The sequence below is a fragment of the Egretta garzetta genome, unplaced genomic scaffold (assembly GCF_000687185.1).
Source record: "Egretta garzetta isolate BGI_Z169 unplaced genomic scaffold, ASM68718v1 scaffold718, whole genome shotgun sequence".
In the NCBI taxonomy this organism is placed as follows: domain Eukaryota; kingdom Metazoa; phylum Chordata; class Aves; order Pelecaniformes; family Ardeidae; genus Egretta; species Egretta garzetta.
This window is the reverse complement of record NW_009260538.1, coordinates 266,758-293,443: the sequence shown is the minus strand read 5'-3', so window position 1 is coordinate 293,443 and position 26,686 is coordinate 266,758. Positions and strand designations below refer to the sequence as shown.

The following is a 26,686-nucleotide window of genomic DNA, read 5'->3' as shown; positions in this document are numbered from 1 at the left end:
ATTGTTGTACGTTTTTATCAATTAAACCTCGTCTTCTAGCGTGTACTAGTATTTATTTCTAGTTTTAAATACTCTCTACAGCTCTGGTAAATTATATTTTAATCAGTCTTCTGATTGTTGGCTTGAAGCGACACGTGCTCACGCCAACGATGTGCAGACGAGCTCGGCTTCCCTTCCAGCGCTGCTTTTCCTACCGCGACAGCCGTCCTGGCGCGTAAATCCCCAGAAGGTCCCGGTGACGGCGGGGCGTTTTCTTGCTAGGGTGGTTACGTGATTAAGAACGCTCTTTGAGATGATTGTAATTAATCATTTGAAATAGAAACTGCTGGCGGCAGCAGATCTGCTCTGCGGGGCAGGACCTGATGACTTTTTTTTTTTTTTTTTTTTTTTTTTTTTTGCAGAGCTGACATGGTTGGCACCGGGGGCTCGGTGCGGAGCGCGCTTCACCGCTGGCGTTTTCCAGCAGCGCGAGGAGTCGTTGCTCAGCAGCCAGGGGGAAAATACCCCGGTTTGGTCAAACAGGATTTGTGTTTCTTTGTAGCCAGGGGCGTGTTGAAGGTCAAAATCTGGGAGGCATCCGAGGGGCTGGCAGGGGCTTTGTGGCCGCTTGCCCCCGCCCCATAGTGGTGGCTCCCCCCGGGGGTGCTGCCCACCGGTGAGGCTCTACCTAGGGATGTTGCTAACCCTGTAAATTCACTTTTCCCGGATTTGTATTTGAAAGCCAGAGCTCTGGAGAAGGTGAGGCGAGGCCCCAGGCGCGTCCTGCCTGGGTTTTACCTCGGCACGAAGCGGGGACGCGGGCAGGCAGCGCGCGCCGCGCTAACGGAGACCGCGACCGCTGGTGATGGTTCGCAAACGCATGAGCACTGATGTACGGGATTTTGTTACTGCCTTGCATTTGCCTAGGGGGGGAAAAAAGTGTTTCTAAGTAAATATTACTTTTAAAAGGTTTGCCTTTATTTTTCCATTAAAAATAAAAAACTGTAAATGTAAATTATTCTAACGTTTTGTTTGTTTTTTTTTTTTTTTTAAATGTTTTAATTGGCTCTTGCAGAAGAAATGCACCCGAGCAGGCGACTGCTTTCAAACCAGGCCTGGCAAGGCAGGGGTTCGTTGGTAGGGAAATGCGTTCAGGCTTTTTTTGCAGGTTTTTAGTTGTCTGGTTGGGGTTTTGGGGTTGTTTCTGTTTTTCCTTCCTCGTTCCTGTGTCACAGTTTCTGTGGCAGCCCAGCACTGCTGTGGCAGAACTGGGGTGCCTGCGTAGCCCAGCTGTGCTCTTACACAGCAAAGCTCAAGCTCTGTGTTTCTGCCTTGAAATAGAAAGGATTTTTAGCAACATTGGGCACTTTTTAAGCATTAATGGCATTGCTCTCAGTGTTTAAATTCGACTGTGGTTGCCTTGGGCTGTTGTGCACGGCCTTTCTGCGCTCACGGTCCCCTCTGTGGCGCATTGGGTCCGATTCCCCCCCCGGGGCCAGCGGCGCCCGCTCCCTTGCATTTATTTTGTTAAACCTTTCTAAAAATGAATTTTGGCTGAAGTACAAACTTGGCTTTTTTTAGGACTAAAATAGTTATAGCGTTGAGGGTTTTTTTAATGTATTTACGGCAGATTACGCCACGCCACTCATTCACGCGTTGCTGCACCGCAGGGCCGTAGTCCTGTGCCCGCTGTCTTGCAGCACCTGCCCCCTGCAGGCCCAGTAAGCCCCAGTTTGTCCCCGTGGCCTCCTGGCAGGGGTGGGGAAGGGGCACAGTGGGCGCCCAGCGCCAGGGCGGCCCCGGCCCCTGGGGCTGGAAGGGCCCCAGAGGGTCCCATCCTCCCACTCCCCATCTCCAACAGTCCCAAAGAATTGCGCTTCGGAGGGGAAAACAAAGCAACCCGACCCAAACCACCAGGGTGCAGTTACATCACGGCGTGCTCAGATGTATAAAAGCAAGCAGCGCGTAGTTTATAAAAAAAAAAAAAACACCCAACCAAGCCCAAAACCAAACCAGGGCCCAGGCTTTCCCTCTGCCCCTGCTCCAGGTGGGCACCTGGCCCCACCATTCTGGGGGGGGAAAAATGTAAAAGACTAAAATAACCCCCCAAAACAAACCCCCCACGATGCCCGTGTAGTAGTGTAAATAGTTTATTTGCTCTTATGCCAGGAACAGACCAGGAAAGTAACATGAACTGCTTTATAAAACACTTCTAATATTGCTAAGCAGCAGGTCTATTACTAGAAAAATATTAAAGAGAACATGCCAGCATTCTAGGCTACGTGCATGGTAATTTTTGTCTTCAATTAATTAAAAAAAAAAAAACACCGAACAACCAAACCTTTGAGCTTAAGCATGTGAGAGCTACTGCGTTTAACCAGTTTGCCTAACGATTTATTAAATTAATTGCCAAATTTTCTTGCGCAGATTAAAATGCCCTTCTGCGGCGGTCGGTGAAGGCGGCGCTTTGGCATGTTCTCTTTAGCGTGGCTGGGAATGCAAGAAGGTGGTGGCAGTTTTTAAAGTAAATGTCCTGTAAATAGGTAAGCAGAGGTCAATGTGGTAACTTGGAGCCCCAAACTGTCCATTTAGTTAAATATAAAAACAAAAACTATAAGTTAAAAATAACATTCAGATTGTATAGCACAGGCTGATGCTTTTTTTTTTTTTTTTAAACAATATTTACAATATTACCCAGAGGCTAAAGTGGGAATAAGAGAGAAGTGTAAAAACCATAAAAAACTGCACCAATTTTGTAGCAAAATATCTGTACATTTAAAAACAGATTATCATATAACTACACATGATCCAAGGGAGAAAAAAAAAAAAAAGGGACCTTCACCAGTGGTTCACATAAGCACAACATAAAAGAAAAAAAGAAATTCAGTGGTTAAATACTATACAATAAATTTTACAATTAACATATTGATGCGGTGAGCCCAGGAAAGGTAAGCTGTAAGCAAAAATGTATCATCTTGGAAAGTACAAATTTCTCTTCAGTCCAGTTCTGAGAAGATCGCGTGGCCCTGCCGGCACGGGTTGGGCTTCATCTTGCTGCTCTGGGACACGGCTGCGAACCGGCGGCGGGGAGGGGGGTGATGGTGCTAAAGCCTGCCTGGGCTCCCTCCCCACGCTTCCCAAATGCACCACCGTCTGACCTGCAACCCGCCGGGAGCGGTAGGCTGGGCTGCCCCTCGCTGACCAAACGCTCCTTAGCAGGGAATCTTGACCTGGATTGTCCAAGGAACTTGGCGTTGGCGCGGGGCGTCAACCCTACGGAGCAGGGCGCAGGCTGATTCTCTGCGCGAGCAACTGAACTGCAACCGTCCTCCCAATCCTAATACTGATTACTGAGATGTTAATACCTTAGTGCTAATTAATAAATACGCTGTTACTCAAAAAGCTGCCTCTCGCTGAGGAACACAGACGTGCGGCTTAGCCACCCTTCTCGGTTTGTGCGTTGGCAACGCATTTGGCCCCCAGCCCCCTGCGGCCCGGTGTTGCGGGCTCCAAACATCACAACCTCGAGGTGAAGACTCGCCTTCGTCTTCGTTTGCTACGCACCCCGTGATCTCGGCCGCGCGCGGCGCCACATCCTAGCTACGGCGGCGGGGAGCCTGCGTGCGCGGTGGGAAAAGGTAGGGGGCTCTTGGAATTATTTCCATATTACATATAGAAAGCCCTTAAATGTCTTCCTTTTTTTTAAAAAAAAAAAAAACAAAAAAACAAAACACCAAAAAAACCCACAAACCCAACCCAAAAGCCAGTAAGTGCAGCTGAAGCCGAGGTTAACCCCCGGCGGCCAGCACGGGAATGCGTTTAAAAGCCGAGCCCATCCGGGGGTGTGAGCTGTTCACAGCCGGGCGGGTCCACAGGCGCCCAGTCACTAAACTTTTCTATAATCAAACCAAACTAAACACCCAAAAAACAACACGTATTTTACATTTTGGTTAAAAATACTGAATAATGTATTGGTGTAAAAAGATACCCAATCAAATCACAAGTCCTATTGCTTTGATTAATTTGAGCAGGTACTTCAATTTTAGGCACTTGTTAGCTACGGCTGAGTGGCGAGCCCAGCGCTGACGTTCCTATGCGTTTTCTAGGTCTCTGAGCCCTTTAGGTCGATTTTGCTGTTCCCAAGGCTGCGGCTGAGTGGCAGAACGTAAGAGTTCACGCGGACAAGGTATCATTCATTCAAGCACCCCCTTTCCTCGACACCTGCAGGTCTCCAGCTCACATGGTTATTTCAGCACCGTTGGCAGAGCGCAAGTTCTGATCGTCAAAGCGCCGCCGGACGCTTCTCCTCACCGCGTCGGCCCGTCGGTACGGCTGGTTTCGAAGATCTGCGGAGAGGAAAGCGGGGTTCGTAAGCACGCACGGCTCGCCCCCGTGCACACGCACGCACCCACACGCACGCACCCCCGCGCCCATGCGCACACACGCGGTCTAGACAAGGAAAAGTCCTGCTGGAAGCCAATCAAAGCAGCTTGTGTAGGAACAGGAGGAGGGACGTCAACCCACCGAGAGCAGAGGTGAGCAAATACTGACGCCACGCGCCCAAGCAGCGGGTAATACTGGTGAACTGCGCTGAGGTGCTGGTGGGACGGAACGCAGTGACGCCGTCAGGGCGGCGTGGCCGGCTCCCCGCCCCCGGGCCGCTAGCGTTCGCTCAGGTCGGTTAAGGGAGGCGACACCGAGGGACGTTGGGCTGCTGTGAACGCGAGCCCCGGTCCTTCACGCAGCCTCACGAACCCTGGCGTGAGCTGCAGGGGTTTGGTAAAGCGGGGGGGAGCTCCCCGGAGACGTGCGACCCGGGGTACAACGGTGCACGTGTTCGGCAACGCAAGGGTGGGGCTGGGCTCCCTGCATGCCCCTTCATTTAAAAGAGGGCGCCCTGAGAAAAAGCAGCTGGTGGGCTGCAAGCCGCTTAAGGCTGGGGGGGCGGCCAACCCCCGCCCTCCTCCTCCTCGCCAGCAGCAAAGCCTGGCCCTGACCCACCCTGCTGCTGCCGCTGGGGAGGCGAGAGCTCGGGGAGGGGGGGAGAGGAGGGAATCTGGAGCATGCAATGGATGGGACAGTGGGGAAAGCTGGGGATGGAGGTGGTGATGAAAGCCTGCGTTACGGGTGCTGTTACGTGCGTTACGGGTGCTGTTACGTGTGTGGCTACGACATAACGAGCACACGTTCGAGTTGAAAGTATTTCTCTCCTGGGAAATAAATTTGCAACCCCTCCCCTCAAATTTCCTGGATGACTTACGACTTGGTTTAAATACCACCCCCAAGCTCCTCAGCTCCTCTTGCTGTACCCCAGAGGAAGGTGCCTTCACTCGAGGCTGCCCTCTCCCACCTCCATGCTCTGAGCTGCTGGTTCTCCATCTCCCGTGTCCCGTTTGGTGGCCGTAGCAGGACCGAGAACATCCAGGGAACTATGGGGTTGAAACAACCCGGGGACAAGGCTGACTATCCTGGGCTAAACGTGGAAGAGAAAGGGCCAAAGCGGAGAGAGTAGGAAGACGGCCACCAGCCGTGGACCCCCTGCACCACAGAGAGCGACAATAAATGGTCCCGGTCTCCACGGGCCTTGAGGCTCTCACCAGTATTACTCTCAGCCACATCTACCAACCAGGCTGTCTGGCATACAGAGAGAGGAGGAAGCTAAGTAAAAAGTGATGCTTGCCAGCTCTGTGTATCCTCCACCACCGGTGTGCTAGAAGAAATCCTTACCCTCGAGTGAACATTTGGAAATTTAGTGATATTATTCTTCTTTAGGGCTAAACAGAAAAAAAAAAAAAACAGAACAAAACAAAACACAAAATGATGGTTAAAGTAAAAAATGGGATGGAAAATGGAAGAGCAAGTCAACTCAGCGTTCAAAACTCCCAGGCACGTTAGCCAACAGAGCAAGAGGGGGTAAGGCCAAGGCTTCGCGCGGAGGTTAGACACGGCAAGGACAGGAGGGCCACCCTCGCCTCTCGCTAACCGAATTCCAAGCTGCTTTGAAGATTGGCTCCAGGAAGGTAATACAGCAATTAACTCGAAAGAGCAAATAACCGTTGAGCTGATTACAGTTTGCAATTTTATTAATTAGAAGCATTCATAAAAATACATATCGCAAAGGTGAAACACTGTTGTCTTCTTAAGCCGCTGAGTCCTTAATGCAAGACAACAGTGTTAACAGACATGCTGGGTTAAACACACCCGTCGCACACCTTACACCACACCATGTACATCGCTCAGTTCCATGGCAAGCTTTTCATCATCGCAATTTCTGCCGTTCCGGCAAATCACGGAGCGTCTCCCCCGCTCCGCTCCATCCCCCCGGTTCGTGCGCCCCTGCCGCTACCGGGCCCCACCCCAGCACTGCACAAAGTCCCAGTGAACTGGAACGGCCGAGTGCTCAGGCAACGGCTCTCGTTTGTATTTAGGTAACGTTGGCATGGAACTGAAAAAAGTTAAATATGGATGTGACCGAAGGAGGAAAGATTTTATGCCGTTCGTTTTATCCCGTATCTCACATGCAGACAAACATGCAGGTGCTGGTTAAAAAGTCTACACCAGAACACTCCTCGCAGAGGACGTACGTTATTGCAGACCACCCTTCCAAGCCAGAAAGCAAACCCCAAGGAAGTCCCACTGAGTTCATGCAGCCCGTAACCTTGCTTTGGCACACAGCTGATGTATTACATGCATTTTACACAGGGAGACTGGCACACGGAGAAGGAGCCGTAGGCCAGAGGAGATGACATAGAAAAGCCAAGTGAGCTGTCACTTTTCGACTGCGTTTGATCTCCTAAATCTCGTGAACTGTAGGAAACCTGCACCAAATCTACCGTGACTTCCACCACTTGCTGTTCTATGGCATTTGTCAGGAAGGTGAGAGATGCCTTTGAAACGCAAGGATGGCCAAAAGCATCGAGCGCAAAGTCGATGGGATGGAATAAAAAGTTACTGAAACACAAGAACATGCAACAGAGGTGACATAAATACAACTTCAGGTGGACGCTGGACATTACTATACACTCAACATTCACATGATCCTGGCCCAGAGCCGTACGAGTGGAGAAGTGTCAAAAAATCTACAGCAACCTTTCTTTTTTCTAAGAGCATCAGATGTGAAAGAGGAATAGTTTAGTAATGGAATTCCTCAGTGAGAACAGGTTCGCAGAAAAACCGAGAGCCCCGCTTGGCGGTTCGAGCGGTAAAGGGCACGGTCTTCAGCACTGCATGGGAATAACAGCCAAACAGACAAACAGAGCCGTGAGAAGCGGATCTATCGCATTAGTACAGTGTTAGTGCTCGCTTACGGACTCCCAGGGACGGGCTCACGCGTTCCAACCAGCCGCCTAATGGCACTGCGCTTTGGCCGTTCTAAGTCTCTGAATAAGGATTTCTTACATTACATCGTTTTCAATGGTTTTGAGAGACTGGGGCTCGACACGCCCCACGGAAGGGTGTGCTGTAGGACAGTGCCCTGGCCCGGATCAGCAGAGCTTTTCTGTGCATCTGATGAGGCACTGTCCAATTTAAAGCAACACTTTCCATCCTTTCCATACCATTGACACGGGCCGTATTCAAGTGTCCTCGGTCCTCCCTGACTTTCTGTGCCTAACCTTCAGGATTACACAGCTTGAGGCCCTCAGCGACAGCCCGATAATGGGAAATACTCGGCACAAGACCAGAGCAGATGTTTAATTTGAGGCTGGCGCGCCCTCCACCAGACTGCCTTTTGCATGCGGACGGTCTTCTGCCGCACAGAGAGCAGGAGAACCACTTTACCAATTACACAAGCTTCCAGGAGTCTGAAGGAGTTGTAGAAGTGGTAACAAATCAGATATTATAGCGACTCTGCCCTTTAAATAAAGAATATTATCTTAGGAAGCTATTCATCAATGTTCAAACGAGTTGTGAAAGCTTCAAGCATTTCAGCCCTGTCATCTAGTTGGGCAAAAAACTCCCTGGCTTTCCTTAGCGAGTGGTAAAACAGCTCTCCTCCCCTGCTGCAGGAAAAACTCCTGTGAAAAACACTGAGGAGCAGTAGCCAAGGAAATCCTGCCCAAAGACCTTCTTTTGAGCTTCTGTGCAATGGAAACAAAGGACTGTAAAGCCATCGAAGTGTTAAAATTGCATTCCTTACGCAGCACAGGCGAAGGATGTGCAGTAGAATCAAGGTACTGCAATCAGAGCAACTGTAGAGATTAAAAATTATTTGACTCCTGAGCAAAACGCCGTTTAGAAGGCAGCTCTTTTTATCAGCAAATATTTGCACCCAAGACCTGGCTGCCTCTGGCTACAACAGCGGGTTCTGCCCCTCTCCCTCCAGCCCGAGGCTGGGATCAGTGCCGGCTTTGCAGTAAAACCAGAAGCAGTTTAGGGTCATAAATCATTCAGGTTTGACTAAATGATTTGCTCTAACTGTGCAATAATGTGGGACAATTACTGTTAGTACATTTTAATGAAAACGTAGGCTCTTAATAATGTTAAACATCGGTCATTCGTTCCATTTATGGGGAAAAGAGGTTTCTGGGAAAGATCTGCACAGCATGCATATCCCCACCAGAGCATCTCCTGAGACGAGGCCCTGAGCTGGCTACTCTAAGGGTCAGAGACCGAGCACGACCCCACATGCTGAAAGAGAAGAGCTAAGAAACAGAGCGTGTGTCCCGGGTCTGGGCACGCGGCATGGGCAGCGGGCACGTACAGGCCGGTTACTGGGGTTGGTTTGTTACACACCATTAGCAAAAGTTTCTGTACTTGATCCACATCACATAAACCACGTCCTAAACCGTGCTCGAGTAAGACTTTGTTTTTAAGAAGTACACGAAGCACTGACAACAGCTACTAGGCAGATAAACATTTTTATCCTTTACGAAAGGGCCTCTGAGATTAAGGAACAAAAGGGGTTTACCTGTTATAATATCTTCAATAGCACCATCCTTCCCTTCGTACACATGCCTGTTATCCTTGACTTGCCGCCGTCTGAGCTCTGCAATCAGCTCTTGCTGCTGTCTCTTTGTTTTATGCGAAGGGGACTGAAAGCAAAGAAGAGAGGACTCGTACGGACTGACCTCCAGCCACCCCGCTTCCCTCTTCCTGAACGTGAACACCAGGTGATCCCACCGGCAGCGAGCAGCAAGCAGTCACTGCCAGTTTTCTGCCCCATTTTGCAAGACCGGGAAAACAGACGCGTGTGGTTATAGCTCATGTCCCACGGAGAGGACGGGCAGAGGCTCAAGTTAACCTGGCTGTCAAGCTACTTTTCTTTCTTACGTTTGTAATCCACTTCCAAGCCTTCTCACCTCTTGGAACTGGAGGTCCACGCTCTTACCTCCAAAAAGCATTAGGGGAACAAGGAGAACAGGCTTTCCCTCCAAGGGAAAACGCTTGGCTGGGATTACAGATCCCCCCAACAGCTGTGGGAAGCAGCACCAGCCGACCAAGTGGCTGGTTTAGAGCCACGGGGAAACTTTCTCCAGCAAATCTGGAGTGTTACCTCGACAAAAAAACCACATCAGGGCAATTCCTATAAAACTGTAACGTGGGGCTCAGCCCTGCTGCCATGCCCTGGCAGGGCAGGATCTGGGGACGATCGTTCCTTGTCCCTGTGGGCAACGGGAGGCTCTGCACACTGCAGTGAGGTTTTAAGAGATACAGGGCCAGAGCAGAATAAAGTTTAGCTAATGGCAGTGTGGACGAGATGAATTTCTGGCTCTTCCCTTTTTCTTGATTTTGCAGACTTCAAAGAAGCAGAACTTTTAAAAGAAGCAGAACTTTTAAAAGCTAAAAGAACACTTGTATTCTTGTAGCTTATTTTGGTTCTCTCACCACAAGGAGAAAACTTCCAGCGACTCCATTTAGAGGCAACTGTAAGTTGGACAACCGAAGGTCTTATACAGAGCTGAGGTTCCTGAACTACCAGGAAAAACACACGAACATGATGGCTCCTGCCTGCAAGACACATCTGTTTCATACCTTTTGGTCCTGTTGCTCCATCAATGCCTCCTGCTCCATGAGTTTTTCCATTAAGGCCTGTTCCTGCTTTTTTCTCAACTCATTCTCTTCTTCTGCTTGCTGTTTATCACAAAAAAAAAAAAGCACAAGTTAGAGCTTCCAATTGCTATAGGGAGCCTCAATATTACCCACGAGTAACACTATCACTTGCTAGCACAGGGCTTTCCCAGGAAGCAAGCTTAGCTGTAGCAATTTAGCTGCCTCTGAACACAGTCTGAAAAAACCCCAGGCTGGAAGAAACCTTCCTAAGTCGCACAAACCATCTTCTCCCAGTTCCAAGAGACATGTACTCAGGGTTAAAGGTGTCAACCGCAGCCGCCCAGACATTCTATTTTTGAGGATTCCTCCAGCCGTGTTGTCTTTAAGCCCTGCAAATAATCCCAGAAGAACTGTTTGTGCCGCCCCAGCCGGGGATGGCTCACATCGCGTGGAAGCTAGAGGGAGCCACAGGCTGTTTTGTTGGGCACCCGGAGCCACATGGGTACCAAACCGGGTTCAGAAGGACAGAAGAGAAGAAGAAGGTGCTCCCGTTTACCTTGTAGGCCTTCACAAACCGGACAAACACTGGGAAAAAGACTGAGGGGGGTGTCGTCTTGGGATTCTCCCCAAAGTACTTTACAGCATCATCGAAGGCATCCTACAAAAAGCACAGATTTACCGTGTTGCACATAGGTCCAGATAAGCTCACCATGCGTTGCTGCAGGATTCAGTGTGAAGGGTCTAGATTTCCTCTGCACGTGAAACCCCTGGCTCAGACCAGCAAATCTACATCAAGCACTTGAGCCCAGGAACAAATCCACAACACGGCTGCACCTTCTCCTCCCTGCCGCGTACATCAACGCACACCCGTTGCGCCGACGTGCTGCAATTCACTGTGGCACTCGCACCCCCTCACCACGCCCCGAGAATAAAGAAGTACCTGGGCTATTTTGGCATCGTCCTGCAGCTTCTTTAGCTTCCCTTCGTTGTTCTGAATGAACTCCTTCAGCATCGTGTTGTGGTCATGCATGGTGTACTCGCGCTTCGTCAGATCCAGGCCCCTCTGCAGCTCCTTCACGTCCAAGAGGACATTTTCAAGAGACACTAGGAAATAAAAACAGAAACGCTGCATCGCTCCTGCTCCACCAGCACGCGAACCCACAGCTTGAACAATTCCCCACCAAGAAGTGTCCCCGCAGCCCAGGGTGGCGTGCCATGAAGTCCCTGGGAGGGCACATGTGCCACCACCGCTGGCCAGGCGCAGGAGGGGGACAGTACCTGCAGCAGCCTTCTCTACATAATGAAGTTCGTTGTAGAAGAGGGACACGTGCTGGTACTTCTCCTTGACCACATTTGAAATGTAGTGCAGCAGGGTCTGCTTTCGGTCTGTTGACTTTGTTTCTAGGAGCTGGGGAGAGAAGGCAAAGAGATTGCTGGGTGGGGGTGCAGCGGGCTCCAAGCAAAGTGACTCAACCGGCGCTTGCCCTTCCCTGGTGTTTCTCCATCTTAGAGGGACGGCTGTGAAGGCTCACTGAAGTGTTTAGCAGGCGGTTTTCAAGCTGGGGTCTGCAGAGCCTCTGAAGACACGTGCCTTCTCCTAAGTGGCCCCCCAAAACAACAATAAGCAAAGCAAACCCACATTGCCTGAAAGCAGCTGCCACATCCCCCAGCAGCCACTCATGGACATGAAATGTGTTCCCACCTGGTCCCCACTAGGCACCTCTGGTTTACTCACCAGGTCTAAACTCTGTAGCTTAAATCCGTACACAGCTCCTCGTTTACTGCTGTTCATGTAGTTTCCGAGAGCCAAGATTATCTGCCCGGATGAAACAGAGCAGAGCATGAATTTTCAGGACAAATGCACGGCTCCTTAGGAAGCTCTGGAAGCAGAGCTGCTATGTCAGCATCCAGGTACAGTTCCAGTATACGTACGGGGACGCACCGGTGAGTGCTGGAGCTACTGAACGGATCTAAAATCAGACCTACCTCCAGTATTTTCTTAAGCTTTTGGGATGACTTTATTGAGACAGATGCAGCTATTATCGCGTGAAGTTGCTGCAGATAAAGACAGGAAGAACTTTGGTTAATGCATGCCCAACCCAAGAGTAAAATTAAAGTCTAAACACTCACATTCTGAAAAATACCTCTTGTGTTTCATCCACACCGTGGGCCCTAGCATGACTGTTATCCTGCCCCGACGCACCAGGATTTCAGACAATTCATTTGCACCGCAGATTTACCACACTCAGACATGGCTGGCTGGAAGTGTGTTTACATTTCAATCCTTATAGCCATGAAAGATGCACCAGGCTGAATGGGACACACTTCAAAGCGCCCACAGACCAGCACCGATAATAACTTTCCCTGCTGATACAAACAACTGGATTTTAATTTAAACCAGTTTTAAACTGGGTAAAGAAATAGGACAGCATGGAGCAATCCAGGGTACAAACAGCACCTGGGATATCAGAGTCGTCGATATATGAAAATACAGCTTGAAAACTACTTTTTCATTTGTGTAATTGTGTCTTGCCCTGTCTCTGTGCGAGCTGATGAGCCCCCCACGACACTCAAACCATCTCTCTGTCTTAGAAAAATTAAAATCTCTCCAACCTTCACCGACTGGCCCACCCCTTCGCATGCCTGCAATGCTCCCCGCGAGCTGAGCCGCGCCGCAGAGCGCAGCTCCCAAGCTGAACCCCCAGGGAATCCCCGATCCCCGCACAGCCAGCGCATCCCCCGACTGTCCCCAGGGGTTGTCCCTCACCCACCGGGGTCAGCATCTGGATGCTTTCTGCGAAGTTGCCTATAAACGCCATGATGGTCATCTTCTGCATCAGCCTCTCAATCTTGCTGAACTGCATCATGAACCGGTCTTCGTCGGACAGGTTCTCGATGGGTTTCCTTTCCCGCTCGTAGAGCCGCAGCACTTTCACTTCGTTCTCGGTGGGCAGGAACCGCATGAGGCACTCAACAAAATCCACCGGCAATGTTTTCAGGTCAAACCTGCGTGACAAGAAAGCAGGAGTGGTGTTACGACAAGGCTCTACACAAAATGATGGAAAAGAAAAATCAGTGAGAAAGCTGCCCAAGGCAGCTCTGCCTCCTATGCTGCTCAAGCTACACGCGAGCCTGAGCCAGTACAGCAGTGAGGAATTATAAAGGAGCTGTGAAGCTCCCCTGCTCATGTTGCCCTGGATGGGGTGGGGGGCATGATCCTGTGTGTGAAGCTCTCCACGCATGGTCTGAAGTTCTGCCAGGGCAGGTTTAGGTTGGACATTAGGAAAAACGTCATCACCGAAAGGGCTGTCAGGCTCTGGAAGGGGCTGCCCAGGGAGGTGGTCGAGTCCCCATCCCTGGAGGGATTTAAAAGAAGGATAGATGAGGTGCTGAGGGACAGGGTTTAGTGGTGGGATGGCAAGGTTAAGTTAACAGTTGGACTTGATGACCTTAAAGGTCTTTTCCAACCTACACAATTCTATGATTCTTATAAGAAAGATGGGGACAAACTTTTCAGCAGGGCCTGTTGCGAGAGGACAAGGGGTAATGGTTTTAAATTAAAGAGAGCAGATTTACACTAGATATAAGGAAGACATTTTTTATAATGAGGGTGGTGAAACGCCCAGAGAGGTGGTATATGCCCCATCCCTGGAAGTGTTCAAGGTCAGGTTGGATGGGGCTTTGCTCAACCTGCTCTAGTTGAAAGATGTCCCTGCCCAAGGCAGGGGGGTTGGACTAGACGACCTTTGAAGGTCCCTTCCAACCCAAACCATTCTATGATTCTATGATTATAAGATTCTAAGATTCTAAGATGTGAACATGGTTACTGTGCTGATGTGAATGGTGCTGCTGGGCACCTTGTTTCTGTTTTCAAAGACGTGGTCGTTCCCCACCCCTCCGTGGCCACATCTCATTTTTATCAGAGACGATATGTGGGGAGGAGCAAATAGTTTTATTTAATCGGGCCAGAGCCCTGTGAACCCCAGCTGCTAAACCTGCCTCTATCTGCAGGCTTGGCCACCCTCCCTACCAGCCCAAAGGTAATGCCTGTGCATCCAAATTTTGGAGATACTCCTTAACAGCGAAATGGCAGATGTTTGTCATAGCCATGAGCACCAAGTGCTTCTGGATGGATTCAGGATCGGCTCCGAGGAGCAGGTGCCCCCACGCTCCCTCCCCAGGAGCTGCTGGAGTGGGCAGGCGAGGGTCCGTATGAGCACTCCTGCGGCAGGGGTCTGCTGCGTACCTCGGGCCCCTACATAAACCTAAATCTATGCAAAACCCTTCCAGTGCACTTGGACTGAACTCATGTTTTACGGAGCACACTATGAGAGTTGCCCCTTCCCGATACTCCGACTTCCGAGTGTCCATCCCAACAGAAAGTACCGTGCAAACGGAGTGAGAGATGCGCCGTGCCACGGCGTGCTGTGGATATACGTGAATTAGCTTCGTTAATAAAAGAGGCGTTAATTTGTTAAGCCTAAACAGCGACACAGAACTGCAAGGTTTTTATTTTAGTTCAAGGGAATCTGATTTCTGGGAATTCAGAACGGTTCCATCCTTACTCATGGATTTTTTCCAGATGCAAAAACATTTACATCAACTGCCAATTCAGAACCATTCCACTTACCAAACCCCACCGTAAATCTTAAACACGATTTCTTTGCTGACAAATGTTTTACTTACACGTGAATAGCTTTGCATATTTCATCTGCTGTCTTTCCAGCTTTTCTTAAAGTAATGGCCAGGTTCTTGGCCCTGTTGGCATCCAGTAACGTCACTTTGTTTGACCCTTTCTGAGTTATCTTTTGCTTGCTTGAAGTAAGATCAATGGCTGGTCCTTGGGCTTTTGTTTTGAATATTTCTTCAAATTCATCCACATTTAAATCCTACAAAGGGAAGAAAATGATTTATCCCTCCTGCAGCAAACACCCAAACCCGTGCTGCCTGACACTGTGCCAGAACTGCAGTCCAACGCCCGCGACGCTGAGACCTCAGCAGAGTGCTTCGCCCTGGGGCTGCAGGACGCAACGAGCTGAGTTAGGGAGCGCGAAACCTGGCCTCCACCCCCAACAGCCCCCCAGACGTTCGACAGTTCAGGAAAATATCCACGTTAGCACTCAGGCTCTCTCCAGCCGCGTGCCTCTTCAGGGCGCGGGGAGGACGTGGGACCTGCGTACTCGGCTCCGCGCCGCGCCGCTCGAGGCTTCGTTCCCTGGCACGCAGCCGCCCACCCAAGCCGAACTCCTGCAGACCCCACCAGCAATTTTAGGCTGGGAAAAATGAATCTTCCTCATCTCGGTTGATCTGCTTTAAACAACTGCACGCAACAGGTATGGCACCCTTTATAATGGATAGTACCAGCTACCATCCCTAATTCTCAACCAAGGCACTCACGCTGACCTACTGGGTACCCGGGGCCACTGGATGAGCTGTTTGCCAAAATAATTGCTGCGATAAGTCCCTGCAAAGACTGATATCCACTTGTGTTATGCACAGCAGCAGGAGGCAGAAGGCAGCAAGCAACCCTCATACCTCCAGGATCCTTTCGTCATCTATTTCGTTGAAGACTGTCCCATTGATCTGGTTGGGTTTGAGGGCGACCCAGTTGAACACCGGCATGCGGAACTTGGTCTTGATCGGCTTCTTGATTTTCACAGCTACAAGACAGCGGAAGAGAAGAAGTGACAAATTCCCCAGCTGCTGAAAAATACCCCGCGTGCCCAGACCGCAGCTTTCGAGTTGGCATTTCAGCACTGGAGGGAGAACTGGCCAGAGCTAAATTATCCCACTGGAAAACCTGGAAAGACCTTGCTTCCCCAACAGGCAAACAGCGCCGAGAGGCTTTCATCCAGCCCCTCAGCTGTTTCGGGCCCAGCCTCTGCAGAACCAGACTGAACGCCAGAGGCTGCGAAAACCTCGCTAAAGGAAATGTGTTACTACTTTATTACCGCATGTCGTCTGGATTGATTTAAAAGCCCAGGCTATTTTTAAACGCTACAGAAAATGGAGAGCGTGGTCGAATTTAACCCTGGCTGGCTGGTTGCAGAGCTGATCTGTGTCACAAAACTCAATGCAGAGTAGGTGACAAGAAGAAAAAAAGCCCCTTTCCTGAGATTTTGGTAGAGGGAGCAGCCCCTGACACTGCCCGCTGCGACGGGGCAGGGCTGCTTCTCTCCAGGTTTGTCTTTTAAAGCAAAAGGGGGTGGGCTGCCACACACGTGAGCTTCAACGTGGTTGAAATAACAGGTTTAATCTCCTTGTGTGGTGCAGAACAAGCAAACCATTTAGTAACTTACACTGAGAAGCTATGAAAACGAAGACTGACTACTCTCGTTTATGTGGTGAACAGTACAAAAAAGTGATGTTGGAGCAAGGGAAACAACAGTTGTCTACTCCTGTTCCTAACAGGGCTGGAAGGTACACAAATAACCTCTGCAGTTCAGTCCTCACTTCTTTGCATCTTGATATAAACGTGAAGTTGTTAGTTGCTACAAAATCAGGATGTTCATTACAGTGGTCGATCAATGTTTCGCTCCTGAATGACTTAGAAAATAAATGGTTTCTTCCCAAGCTGCAAACGTGAAACAGAGACCCTGGTCCTTCCTCTCCAGTGCTGGAAAAAGGAGCCATTCGGCCCAGCGGCGGTCGTGGCCCGGGAGGCTCAGCCCCGCAGCGCCCCCCTGCAGACTCACCGCCCCCCCGGCCGGGGACGGAGCACGTTTGCTTTAGCTCAGTCCAATGTTTGCTCCCGACTCCTGCCTACCCTGCATTCGTAGCAGGAGCAATCTTGCTAAATATTCGATGCTCTGGAGAGACGCTAGATTTTTTTTCCCCTCGGTTTCAGAAGATGGCCGGGTTCCCGGGTTGCAAAGCACTTCAGCAAATAATTACTTGGCTTTCCCCTAACGATTCTGTGCGTATGCTTGTGCCAGGATAGAGACGACCCATTTCAGGGGACAGCCCTGTCGTGCACCGGAGCTGGGCGAGCGCTGAAAACATTTCTCTCGCTTTGTCATTCCACTTTTAAAACAAGAGCCGAGCTGTGTGTCCCTGCCCCTTTCAAGCTTGTGCTCCTTTTGCAGAGACAGCACAAAGAATAAATCACTGGCAAGAGTGTTTGCTTGAAACAAAGAACTGTAAGTGAATAACAGGAAACATATACAATATTCAGCTTGAAAGTCTGTGTATTTTGAGAATTATATTCATCCAACTGGAAGACAGGAACACACGTGATCAACTTCTGCTCATCTAAACTAAACAGAGTTTTACTCTCTGCTTAAGTAATGTGGTTATTTCAAAAGAACTCCTAAAATAAAAAAAAAAAAAGAAACAGCTTTTTCCATCTGAAACACCCATGAAAAAAAAAAAAATTCACTTGCACATAGATGAGAATAGCTTATTAACTGCTCCTGGGTTATTTCAGGACAGGAAAGGAAGCTAACCGCCTCGTGGGCCAGCCCCCGATGCAGCTCATCAAAATCTCCTGACATTTCCCTGCCTCCTCCGTGACAGAGGGGGCCGGGGCCCCGGCGGGGGCCCAGCCCCCGCCGCGGGTCCTCGCAGCTGGTGAAAGCTGCCCCAGCTCAGCCCTTGGCCTCGCTGGGAAAAGCCTACCCTCGGCTCGAGGATGGCTCAAAAGAAACCGCACCTCTTAATGACTTGCTGAAGTGCTTTGCTGAATCAGGGCCTCCCGGGTGCCAAACCCTGATGGTTGGCAGCGTCCCCAAAGCTCCTGCGTGCCCCGGCTCTGGCTCCAGCTCCGCCCCGCAAGCCCCTGCACCAGCCTCCCCCCTCCCCGCCGCCCACACCAGTCCACGGGCACACACACGGGCACAGCACGGAGGGAAGCGTGGGGAGGTGGGTAAATACTTAGCAGAAAGCAACCTACAGAAGAGCTTGATTGGCCCGTCTGACCGGGAAGCAGAAAGAATAGAGAGAAAAATGTTAGTAGTGGTCAGGAAAGCAAAATTTTGTTATTTCACTGACCCCCCTCTGACCCAGAAGGTTCCTGCCCTGCGAAACACTCCTTTCTGCAGTCACCCTATCAAGACAAGCTGCTTTCACTCTCCTTCCCTCTCCTAACCCAACGAAGAATGAAATATCCACCCCACCTGGCCTGGGACCTGCCCGTAACCTCAGCTCTGTTGCACCTTCTGTGCCTTTTTTTTTTTTTTGAATACACCCTGGGACCCTCTAGTTCCATGATGCTTTTCGCTTTCAGAAGAAACTTGAAAGGCTGGAATACTTAAATTAGTTTTCCAAAAAAAAAGAGCAATTAATCAGAGCTCCTCCGTTTCTCTTTCTGGACTCATATTGTGCTCTTAAGATTTCTCGGGGGGTAGCAGCGCGATACCAATTAGCATTTACTCGCCTGGCATATGTCAGAGAGTGCATAAAAAGACGATTAAAGACGGTCAGTACATTTTTCTTCCTTCCAAAAAGTTTGCCATTTTTTTTGCACAGATATTTCTTCCTCAAGTTCTCAGAAGAAATCAAAACCATGAAGCTTTGTGTTTCTTTCAAAACCATATTTTGTTTGCTTAAAGCCAAAAGTGATCATGTTTGAAAAATATTTTTGGCAATAGCTTTAGTTTCACTGAAGAAGTCATTTCTTCCAGACCAAACCAAACCCGTTCAGTTGATAAATGCTCTTTCCTTTTATAAACCCCTTGAAGCATAATACCGATACGAGGTAATGGGTATTATTTAGGTAATTAAGAGGAACAAAGTCCCCCCTCGGTACCCTGGCCGCTCTAGCCGAGGTGCCCTGACCTCGCCTTACTTTGTCGGCAATCCGCAGCACGCCGGGGAGACGCGCGGGCGCTTTACCTGCGAGCCCTGAGTTGAACACCACGGTGGGAGAGGCTGTCCCGGGCAGGGGGGATTTTGCACTACGAAATGAAGGAAAAACGAGGCGTTACCATGAACATTGATCGAAATAGCCCAAGCACACGCAGATAAAGTCCCAACGCCCACCTCGTCCCCCACTACCCATCTCCTCTCCACCACTGTACTGGCCCTAGCATTCGTTGGACCCTTCACCAAAACACCTCAGTGCATGAACGCAGCAGGAACTACCCGAATGCAAGATGCTGGTATTTTTTTCTGTCAACTGAAGGGCGCAGAAATGAAGCAGACAAACATGGGAGAGCAAGAGTGCAAACACAGCTGGGGGACCTCAGCGTCCTCGGCTGCTGCGAGGTGCCGTGACCTGCAGGCTCATTACAACTGAAGGCGGTTTTGTCAGTGTAAGGCCGCTGTGACTGTCCCCAGCACAACAAACTGCACCTCCGGCTCCGGGCCAGCCCACCTCTTGGGGACAAAGTGCTTCTTACCTGCCTCAGACGCTGCTGCTAAGGCGGGTAATGGTGGTGGAGGTGGTGGCAACGGCACTGAAGATGCAGCTCCAGTGACTGGTGCGACACATGTGCCAGCCACAGCCTCTGACCCTGCCGGCACCATCCCAGAGGCCAGAGCCACAGGAAGGATAGAGATGTCACCGTCACCTTTCTTCTGGATCTTAATGGTTCCCTGCTTCTCCAGTTCATGGATCTTTTTCTCCAGCGTTGACTGTCGCTGGATGGCTTCTTCTTTTTCTTTCACCATTTTTCTCAAGGTGTGAACCTGGGTATTTGCATCTTTGTAGATTTCCTGAGAATTCCGCAGAGACAAAGAATTTGCGCTTGTACTCAGAAAACAGAATCCCGAAACCAGAAACTGAACAGCCTGAGATGGGACGGTCACTGCACCAGGCGCTACCTTACAAGGAGCTTTGATGCAAACCATACGCCTTTGCTGGTGAGGAAGAACTCATTTTGTGTTCTTCCCACAGGAGCAGCAATGCTGCGCACAGCAGAGTCCTGGGAGAAGTCTCACCTGTGGACACCAGCACCTGGGGGTGCAGAATTTCTCACCATCACTTTTTCATGGTGTCTCCCGTTTCTTATGCTAGTATCAAACATACAGTGTAGGTATGCTACCTCGATTTTGACTTTAACAGAGAGTATCCCATGCCTTGCTGGGTGCTCTACCTATGAGCAGGAGTTGGCCCGTAAAGGGAAGCAGGAACAGAGCTCCTGATGGAGGGGAGGTTGTACCTGCAAGTACCCAGGGCAGACCTTCCAAAGGAACCCTAGAAGCACCACGCTTTGGGATGACATTTAGGCTGAAGTTAGTTCACATTACACTAGTAACTTTTGTTACTAAGTTTGTACACCAGGAATTAACGAGTCTGGACTGGGCACAGAAAGCTGGCTGCACATGACAGCACAGACACAGGGCACTTGCTCCCGTCCTGCTGCTGTGCAGCCCAAGGCCGAAAGGCTTCGGGTCCAGCTCCAATGCCCCTCCGCAGCCAACCATACCTGCAAAACTCCAAACAGAGATGCTACAGACCCGAGTGGTGAGATGTACCTGTCTCGTTCACCGATTTGCTGGCACGTTCAAAGAGTGTTATGGCCATCTTTGAGTGCACACACTAGTACTTCTACCTGAAATCTGCCCTAGGTTCAAAATTAGGGAGCTAACAGAAGCCACTTGGCCCATTAAAGGAGCCATTACCTCCCAAACACAAAGTGCACAGGAGACCGCTACCCTGAAACGTGGCCCCCAGCCAGAGCGTTCCCGTCGCACCTACCCGAATCACATCCAGTTCTTTGTTTCTTTGCATAAGCTGTTTTTCCAGTTCCACAATCTTTGCCATGGCTTCGTTCTCCGTATCTTGGAGTTTTTCAGATAACTAGCATTCAAAAGAGAAATAGATTGTATCAGTGGGTAACAGTACTTTTCCCAAGCAAAACGTCAGGAACGCTTGCTGAAGTGGTGGTACGTCGTAAATTGTTGATACCCCACCAAAGCCTGAAGTCTGTTTTTGGAAAGAGAGAGGGTTCCTTCAGGGGGCACCAAACGCCCCAGTGAAGGTTCCTCTGATGATGAATGTTATCCTTCACTATGACCTGCAGGTGACCTGGCCAGACTGGCGCTATGGACCTGGCCAGGTAAGAGAGCCTACTCTGCAATGAAGCACTTAAAATGCAATTCTTTTCATACACACGAAGCCTGATCTGAAACCCCAAAACCCCACAAAATACCACAGTGGCACTGGTGCAAAACCACCAGATGCTGAGATGGTGGAACCTATAAAGATCACCTCTCACAATGAGGCTAATTTGATTAGTAATGAATGAAATGGTTTATTCCCCCCCCTCACCATGGTCTTTTGATTTATTTTTATTTTTTGCCAGCCCCACAAACCCGGGATCTGAAAGCCCATCTGGTCTCACTGGCTTTTTCCATCACCACCAACCACGCCAGGCGAGGCTGCAGAGGTGGTGAGGTGGCACCCATTGCTGTGGTTTTGAGATAAAACTTCTGCAATTCTATTATTAGTATTTCTGTCAACATATGACAGAAAACGATGTCCACAGCCCTGGGATGAGTCTAGTTTATGTAACAAGAGATCAGAAGCAAGCCCTTAAAAATCAGCCACCAGAGTAAACCGTGAAGGTTCTGACCAGCTAAAGGGAGTAGATCTACGAAGCAAATGGTGCCATTTCTACTGCATCACTTCCCTCTAGCAGAAGAGCACTTCAGGGGCGCAAATACTGCGCAGCAAGTTGTTTTAACAACTATTTATTCTAAGTGATGGCCATACAGCAACAGTAACAGAATGACCCTTTTACGATTTTTTTAAAGTATGGAAAACATTTTAAATTTAGAACAGCCAAGCCCTGTTTTTCTGGGCTAGAGTACCTGACAGCAAGAAGGGACACGGGACAGAAAAGCCGTGAGCAAACAGCAAATATCTGCACAGCGCTGTTTTTCAGTCCCTTACCTCTCACACCCAATAAGGTGTTTCACGACACAGACCGGAGGGTTATCTGCTCTATTTACCAGTACTGCATTGCTGAGGAATTTGCAATTCCTACGTAAATCAGCTTTCGCAGCTCTTCGGACAACTCTTTGCAGAGGCTCCGTGCACCCAAGTGACCTGGAACTGAAGCCGAAGCGCCCAAAGCTGCCAAACTGCCGTGCCCGGGCCGGGGGGGTGCGACCCTCTGCTCAGCTGGGCCCCCCGCACGGGGGTCACCCCCTCCTGTGGCTTTTGGGGGATAAAGGGGCTGATGCTACGGAGGTGGGAGCGCTGCGGCCGTGGCCGTATCAGTGCTGAGACGGGCAGGCCCCGCATTAGCAAGGCAATGCTACTCCTTTGTAAGAAGCTGGGGGTTGTGTCACACAGGAGGGTAAATAAAATCACAGAAGATGACATTTTCTCATCAGGTCAATAAACAGCTTACAAATTAAATCTTTGTAGCAGGTGGAGCACCTGTTAACTAAAACATGCAGAATATAAGCTTCAAAATACAGCATGAAAAGCACCCGGGAAGTTTACCTGCCTGAGATCTCCCCAATTCCTTCATTTGCTAAATACCTGACTATTCCCAACACAGAAGCACAGTAATCCTAGGGCTTTTCCTAAGTGAACCTCACCCCAAAGGTCATAGCCCCGCTGCGCCTGTGCTTCCACCTCCCAAAGGGGCAGCAGCGAAGCCCACGGGCAGAGCAGGCTCTGAACTACTCAGAGACAAAGGTGGCAAAGTTTGGTACTAACATGGGAAATGTTTTCTTCCAGTTCTTCAACTCTTTCCAAGGCTGCATTCTTGGTCTCAGCATCCTCCAGTAAAGCTCCCACATCAAAAACGTTATCCAGGTAGGCTTGAATTTGCACCTGCAGTTTGTCACTCTCCGTGTGCTTCAGTTTCTGGAAATCCAAAAAGACAAGGGTGTCACTCAGCACTGGCAGCCCTTCGCAGCAAGAGGGCCGCAGGCAGCAGACGGGGCTCAGGCCGCTTCCACCCCCCAGGAAAACACTTTGCATTCTGGGGTCATAAGTGATAAACGGTCATTTTTGAAGACCAAACATAGAATCATAGAATCATGGAATGTTTTGGGTGGGAAGGGACCCCCAGAGGTCACCCAGCCCAACCCCCCTGCAGGAGCAGGGACACCTTGAACCACAGCAGGTTGCTCACAGCCCCGGCCAACCTGGCCTGGAATGTTCCCAGGGATGGGGCCTCCACCCCCTCTCTGGGCAACCCCTGCCAGGGTTTCACCAACCTCATTGTAAAGAATTTCTTCCTTATATCTAGTCTAAACCTACCCTGGTTTAGTTTAAAACCATTACCCCTTGTCTTGTCACAGCTGGCCCTACTAAAAAGATTGTCCCCATCTTTCCTATGGGCCCCCTTTAGGTACTGAAAGGCCGCAATCAGGTCTCCCCGCAGCCTTCTCTTCTCCAGGCTGAACAACCCCAACTCCCCCAGCCAGAGCTTTCAAATAAAGCTAAGCAGCATCTTATCTTCTGGTACTACAGAGGATACTACTGCCTTCCTCCATGCTTGCTGCTGGATTGTGGCAAGCTTTGAATCCACCACCCAGCCCCGGGATGGTGCGAGGCCAGCAAGGCAGCCGGCCACTGGGCCTGACCCTTCTGCTGCCCGCGGTGGCCAGTGAGGCCATCACTCGTGTTTGGGTTCAAAGCAGCCGCATGGCCCGGAGCAAATCCTCCGATTGCTCTCGCTGACCTCACACTGGGTTTGCTGGGTTCAAAACGAGCTGGCTTGATCTCCAAAGAGAGCATCAGAGCAGGCTTTGAGCCGCTCTGCCCACTCCCCATGGACTGCAGGGTTTGTGCCACCCGGGGACCCGACCCTAAGCAGACCCATGCTCGGTATCGTCACGTGTAAGTACTTCCTGCAGACAGCAAAAAACCTCTCTCCTGGTTACTGCTGAGCAGAAGTCAGCAGGGACAAATCAATCCCTCGTCAACACAAGCACTGTTCTCATGTCTGCACTCCCAAGGGCAGGCAGAGAGAGAAAAGTACAAAAGGGGAAATATAAAAGCAGCTTTCTTCTGAAAGCGAGCATTTCCCATGGGATGCCAGAAAACGCCCGGCTGCCAGGAGAAAACCCAAAAAGAGGTTTTTTTCACACGGAGATGGAGGGGGCCCTGGCAGCACCTGAGCCAGGGCCGACACGAGGTCTGCAGCCCCACTCCCAAGGGCAGGCAGAGAGAGAAAAGTACAAAAGGGGAAATATAAAAGCAGCTTTCTTCTGAAAGCGAGCATTTCCCATGGGATGCCAGAAAACGCCCGGCTGCCAGGAGAAAACCCAAAAAGAGGTTTTTTTCACACGGAGATGGAGGGGGCCCTGGCAGCACCTGAGCCGGGGCCGACACGAGGTCTGCAGCCCGCGCCTGGCGGGCAGGGACGTGGCGGGGCGAGGACGACTGCGGTTCATCCTCCCTTTGTTATAAGGCGAAGCTACAAATTTAGCTCCCGCTCTGTAATTGCAGTTAGTTGCAGTTGATTTTTCTTCTGCAGGGGTGGCTCCAGGCCACAGCCCCCAGTCACAGCGGCCAAGGCTCTGCATTTTTAGCAGACTATGGGAGAGTGCTGCTCTGTCCTCCCGAAAGCTCTCGGGTAAGGGGGCTTCAGGAGGTTCAAGGCTGGGCTGGGCTGCGGCAGCGCTGGGGGATGTGGTGTGGTCCCAGCCCGCAGCCCCACGCGGGGTCAGCCCTGCCAGGAGGGCAGATCCACACTGCGAAGCACTGGAGACTCAGGTCATAAAATCATAGAATCATAGAATCGTCTAGGTTGGAAAAGACCTTTAAGATCATCAAGTCCAACCTTTAACCTAACCCTGCCATCCCACCACTAAACCCTGGCCCTCAGCACCTCATCTCTCCTTCTTTTAAATCCCCCCAGGGATGGGGACTCGACCCCTTCCCTGGGCAGCCCATTCCAGAGCCTGACAACCCTTTCGGTGAAGAAATTTTTCCTAATGTCCAACCTAAACCTGCCCTGGCGCAACTTCAGACCATACTCACATCCAAATACTCATCCAGGCCGAGCTTCGTAAATTCATACTGCAGGTGGACTCTGAAGTTCATGTCCTCCACCGAGTGGACAACGATGTTGATGAACTGCATGCAAGCCACCTGCAAGGAAAAGCCGCACGTGAGAGGTGGCAACGGCACAGCCCCGGCTGCCCCCCAAAACCCCAGGCACAGGGTCGGAGCGGGCTCTCCCGGGGCCCCACGGATCAGACACAGCAAATGACTGCATTTCCCTGCTATTACTACGAGGGGAAACTGTGATCCGCTCTTCTACAGCTTTTTTCCAAGCCGGTGCTGGATTCAGGCTTACGGGGCGTTCATCTGCTGTGATAAAGGCAAACACGGGTTCCAGAAATTAAGTCATGTCTGGAGAGTCTACCTTTACTGCGTGCCGGTGAACAGAAACGCTTTCCATGCCAGCTTGCACCGCCAGACATCATACAAGCACCCAAGCTCTTAAGAAAACAATGCTGTTTCTGAAAGGGCCCGTAAAAGTGAGATTAATTTTGCAACTGGAACCCCTAGCTTAGGAAACGGGGCTTTCACAACAGGCGCCTTGTTGTTTGCAGAGAGCCAATTTCCAAAGCTGTGGTTTGGTAACTGAACAAGGGACCAGATCATAGGAGTTGGCATCCAAACACGTCCCAGCCCAGCGAAGGAAGGGAAAGGCTCTCGAGCGAAGCGGGTCGCGAGCGGTATGAGCGGCGGGGGAACCCCCTGCAGAGCGGCAGGGATCAAGATACAAACCCCAAATGGTTTGCCCTTCCCTTGAATGTAAGGCACGGCCAAATCCTGCTCTGCACAAGGAACCCCAGCCCTCTTTCAGCTCACAGATGATGTCTGTGGCCCTCTGAGCTGCTTTTAGAGAGGGTTTGCCTCGTCCTTGCTGGGCTTCTCAAGGGCACAACCCCATCCCGCTAGCAACCCTGCAGCAGGGGTAACACCGACCTTCTCGTCATAGCTGGGAAATATCTCAGTAGTTCTAGAACGAATCTGAGAGAAGATAAAATCAAAGCAACCTGATTTTACCTGCAGGACAAGCCTTCGGGAGACCCCACGTTTCTGGGTCCTTTTGTGAAGGCCTCTCGCCAGCTTGCTGCAGGAAACTGGCCAATGCTCTGTGATCTGGTCTAGGGCCCAGAGGATAAACTGATGAGCAGGCATCTGCTGCATGGTGGCCTGTGACTACAGGTCCATCCAGGATGCCCTGGGATGCCCCTTCCAGCTGCTGAGATGCCACAAAAACCTTCCCGGATAAACTGCCTGGTGCTGGCCAGCTTTGGAGGAGCCAGGGACACAACAAAGGTCAGTAAAAACCTTCCAGTTCCATCTTCCCATGTAGACCCTGGCCAGCTTTAACCACTCTGTTTCCAAAATGACTTTAACCCTAGACAACGCAAAGCTGTGAGACCGCTAACCGGGATAACCCCAAGGAAGAGAGGAAGGAAGATGGTCTGAAGATTCACCCAGGAGCTCCTGTGATGCCCACCTCTTGGTGTGTACCCATCTCTTTCTTACACAAACGACCCGATCCAGGCAGTTGGAACCCTAGCTTCAGGTTTCGAGTTTTTGCAGGACCCTTTCCAGTTCCTGTGGAGAACCGTGGTTCCTCCTAGTGCTGGTACCAGCCTTCGCCAGCGGAACCCTGCTGTCCTACCCAATCACCCACAGCCAAATAGCTTTATTTCCAAAGCGCTTTTGTTAAACTTGCTTTGGCTCTCTCAACGTTAGGGACAAATTCTCATTTCCTTTCTCAGATCCTTACATACACAACTAAGGAATTTATCAAGTCAAAGAAAACTAATCTAAGAAAGTTGC

At 50.4% G+C, this 26,686-nt stretch overlaps 1 protein-coding gene across 1 annotated transcript in view; it reads right to left on the bottom strand.

Moving 5' to 3' along the window:
* Window positions 1-4,215: 4,215 nt before the first annotated feature.
* The window catches only part of FMNL2 (formin like 2), a 93,835-nt gene continuing 71,364 nt past the window's right edge, over window positions 4,216-26,686 (bottom strand). The window contains exons 12-27 of the mRNA XM_009644608.2: window positions 24,860-24,970; window positions 22,583-22,732; window positions 20,609-20,710; window positions 19,283-19,623; window positions 18,802-18,863; window positions 15,505-15,629; window positions 14,656-14,858; window positions 12,741-12,975; window positions 11,956-12,024; window positions 11,705-11,785; window positions 11,248-11,377; window positions 10,910-11,073; window positions 10,526-10,627; window positions 9,952-10,050; window positions 8,888-9,011; window positions 4,216-4,325 (exon numbers count right to left, since the gene is read on the bottom strand). Coding sequence (XP_009642903.2) covers window positions 4,216-4,325; window positions 8,888-9,011; window positions 9,952-10,050; window positions 10,526-10,627; window positions 10,910-11,073; window positions 11,248-11,377; window positions 11,705-11,785; window positions 11,956-12,024; window positions 12,741-12,975; window positions 14,656-14,858; window positions 15,505-15,629; window positions 18,802-18,863; window positions 19,283-19,623; window positions 20,609-20,710; window positions 22,583-22,732; window positions 24,860-24,970 — 2,208 coding nt within the window. The remainder of the gene's footprint in view (window positions 4,326-8,887; window positions 9,012-9,951; window positions 10,051-10,525; window positions 10,628-10,909; window positions 11,074-11,247; window positions 11,378-11,704; window positions 11,786-11,955; window positions 12,025-12,740; window positions 12,976-14,655; window positions 14,859-15,504; window positions 15,630-18,801; window positions 18,864-19,282; window positions 19,624-20,608; window positions 20,711-22,582; window positions 22,733-24,859; window positions 24,971-26,686) is intronic.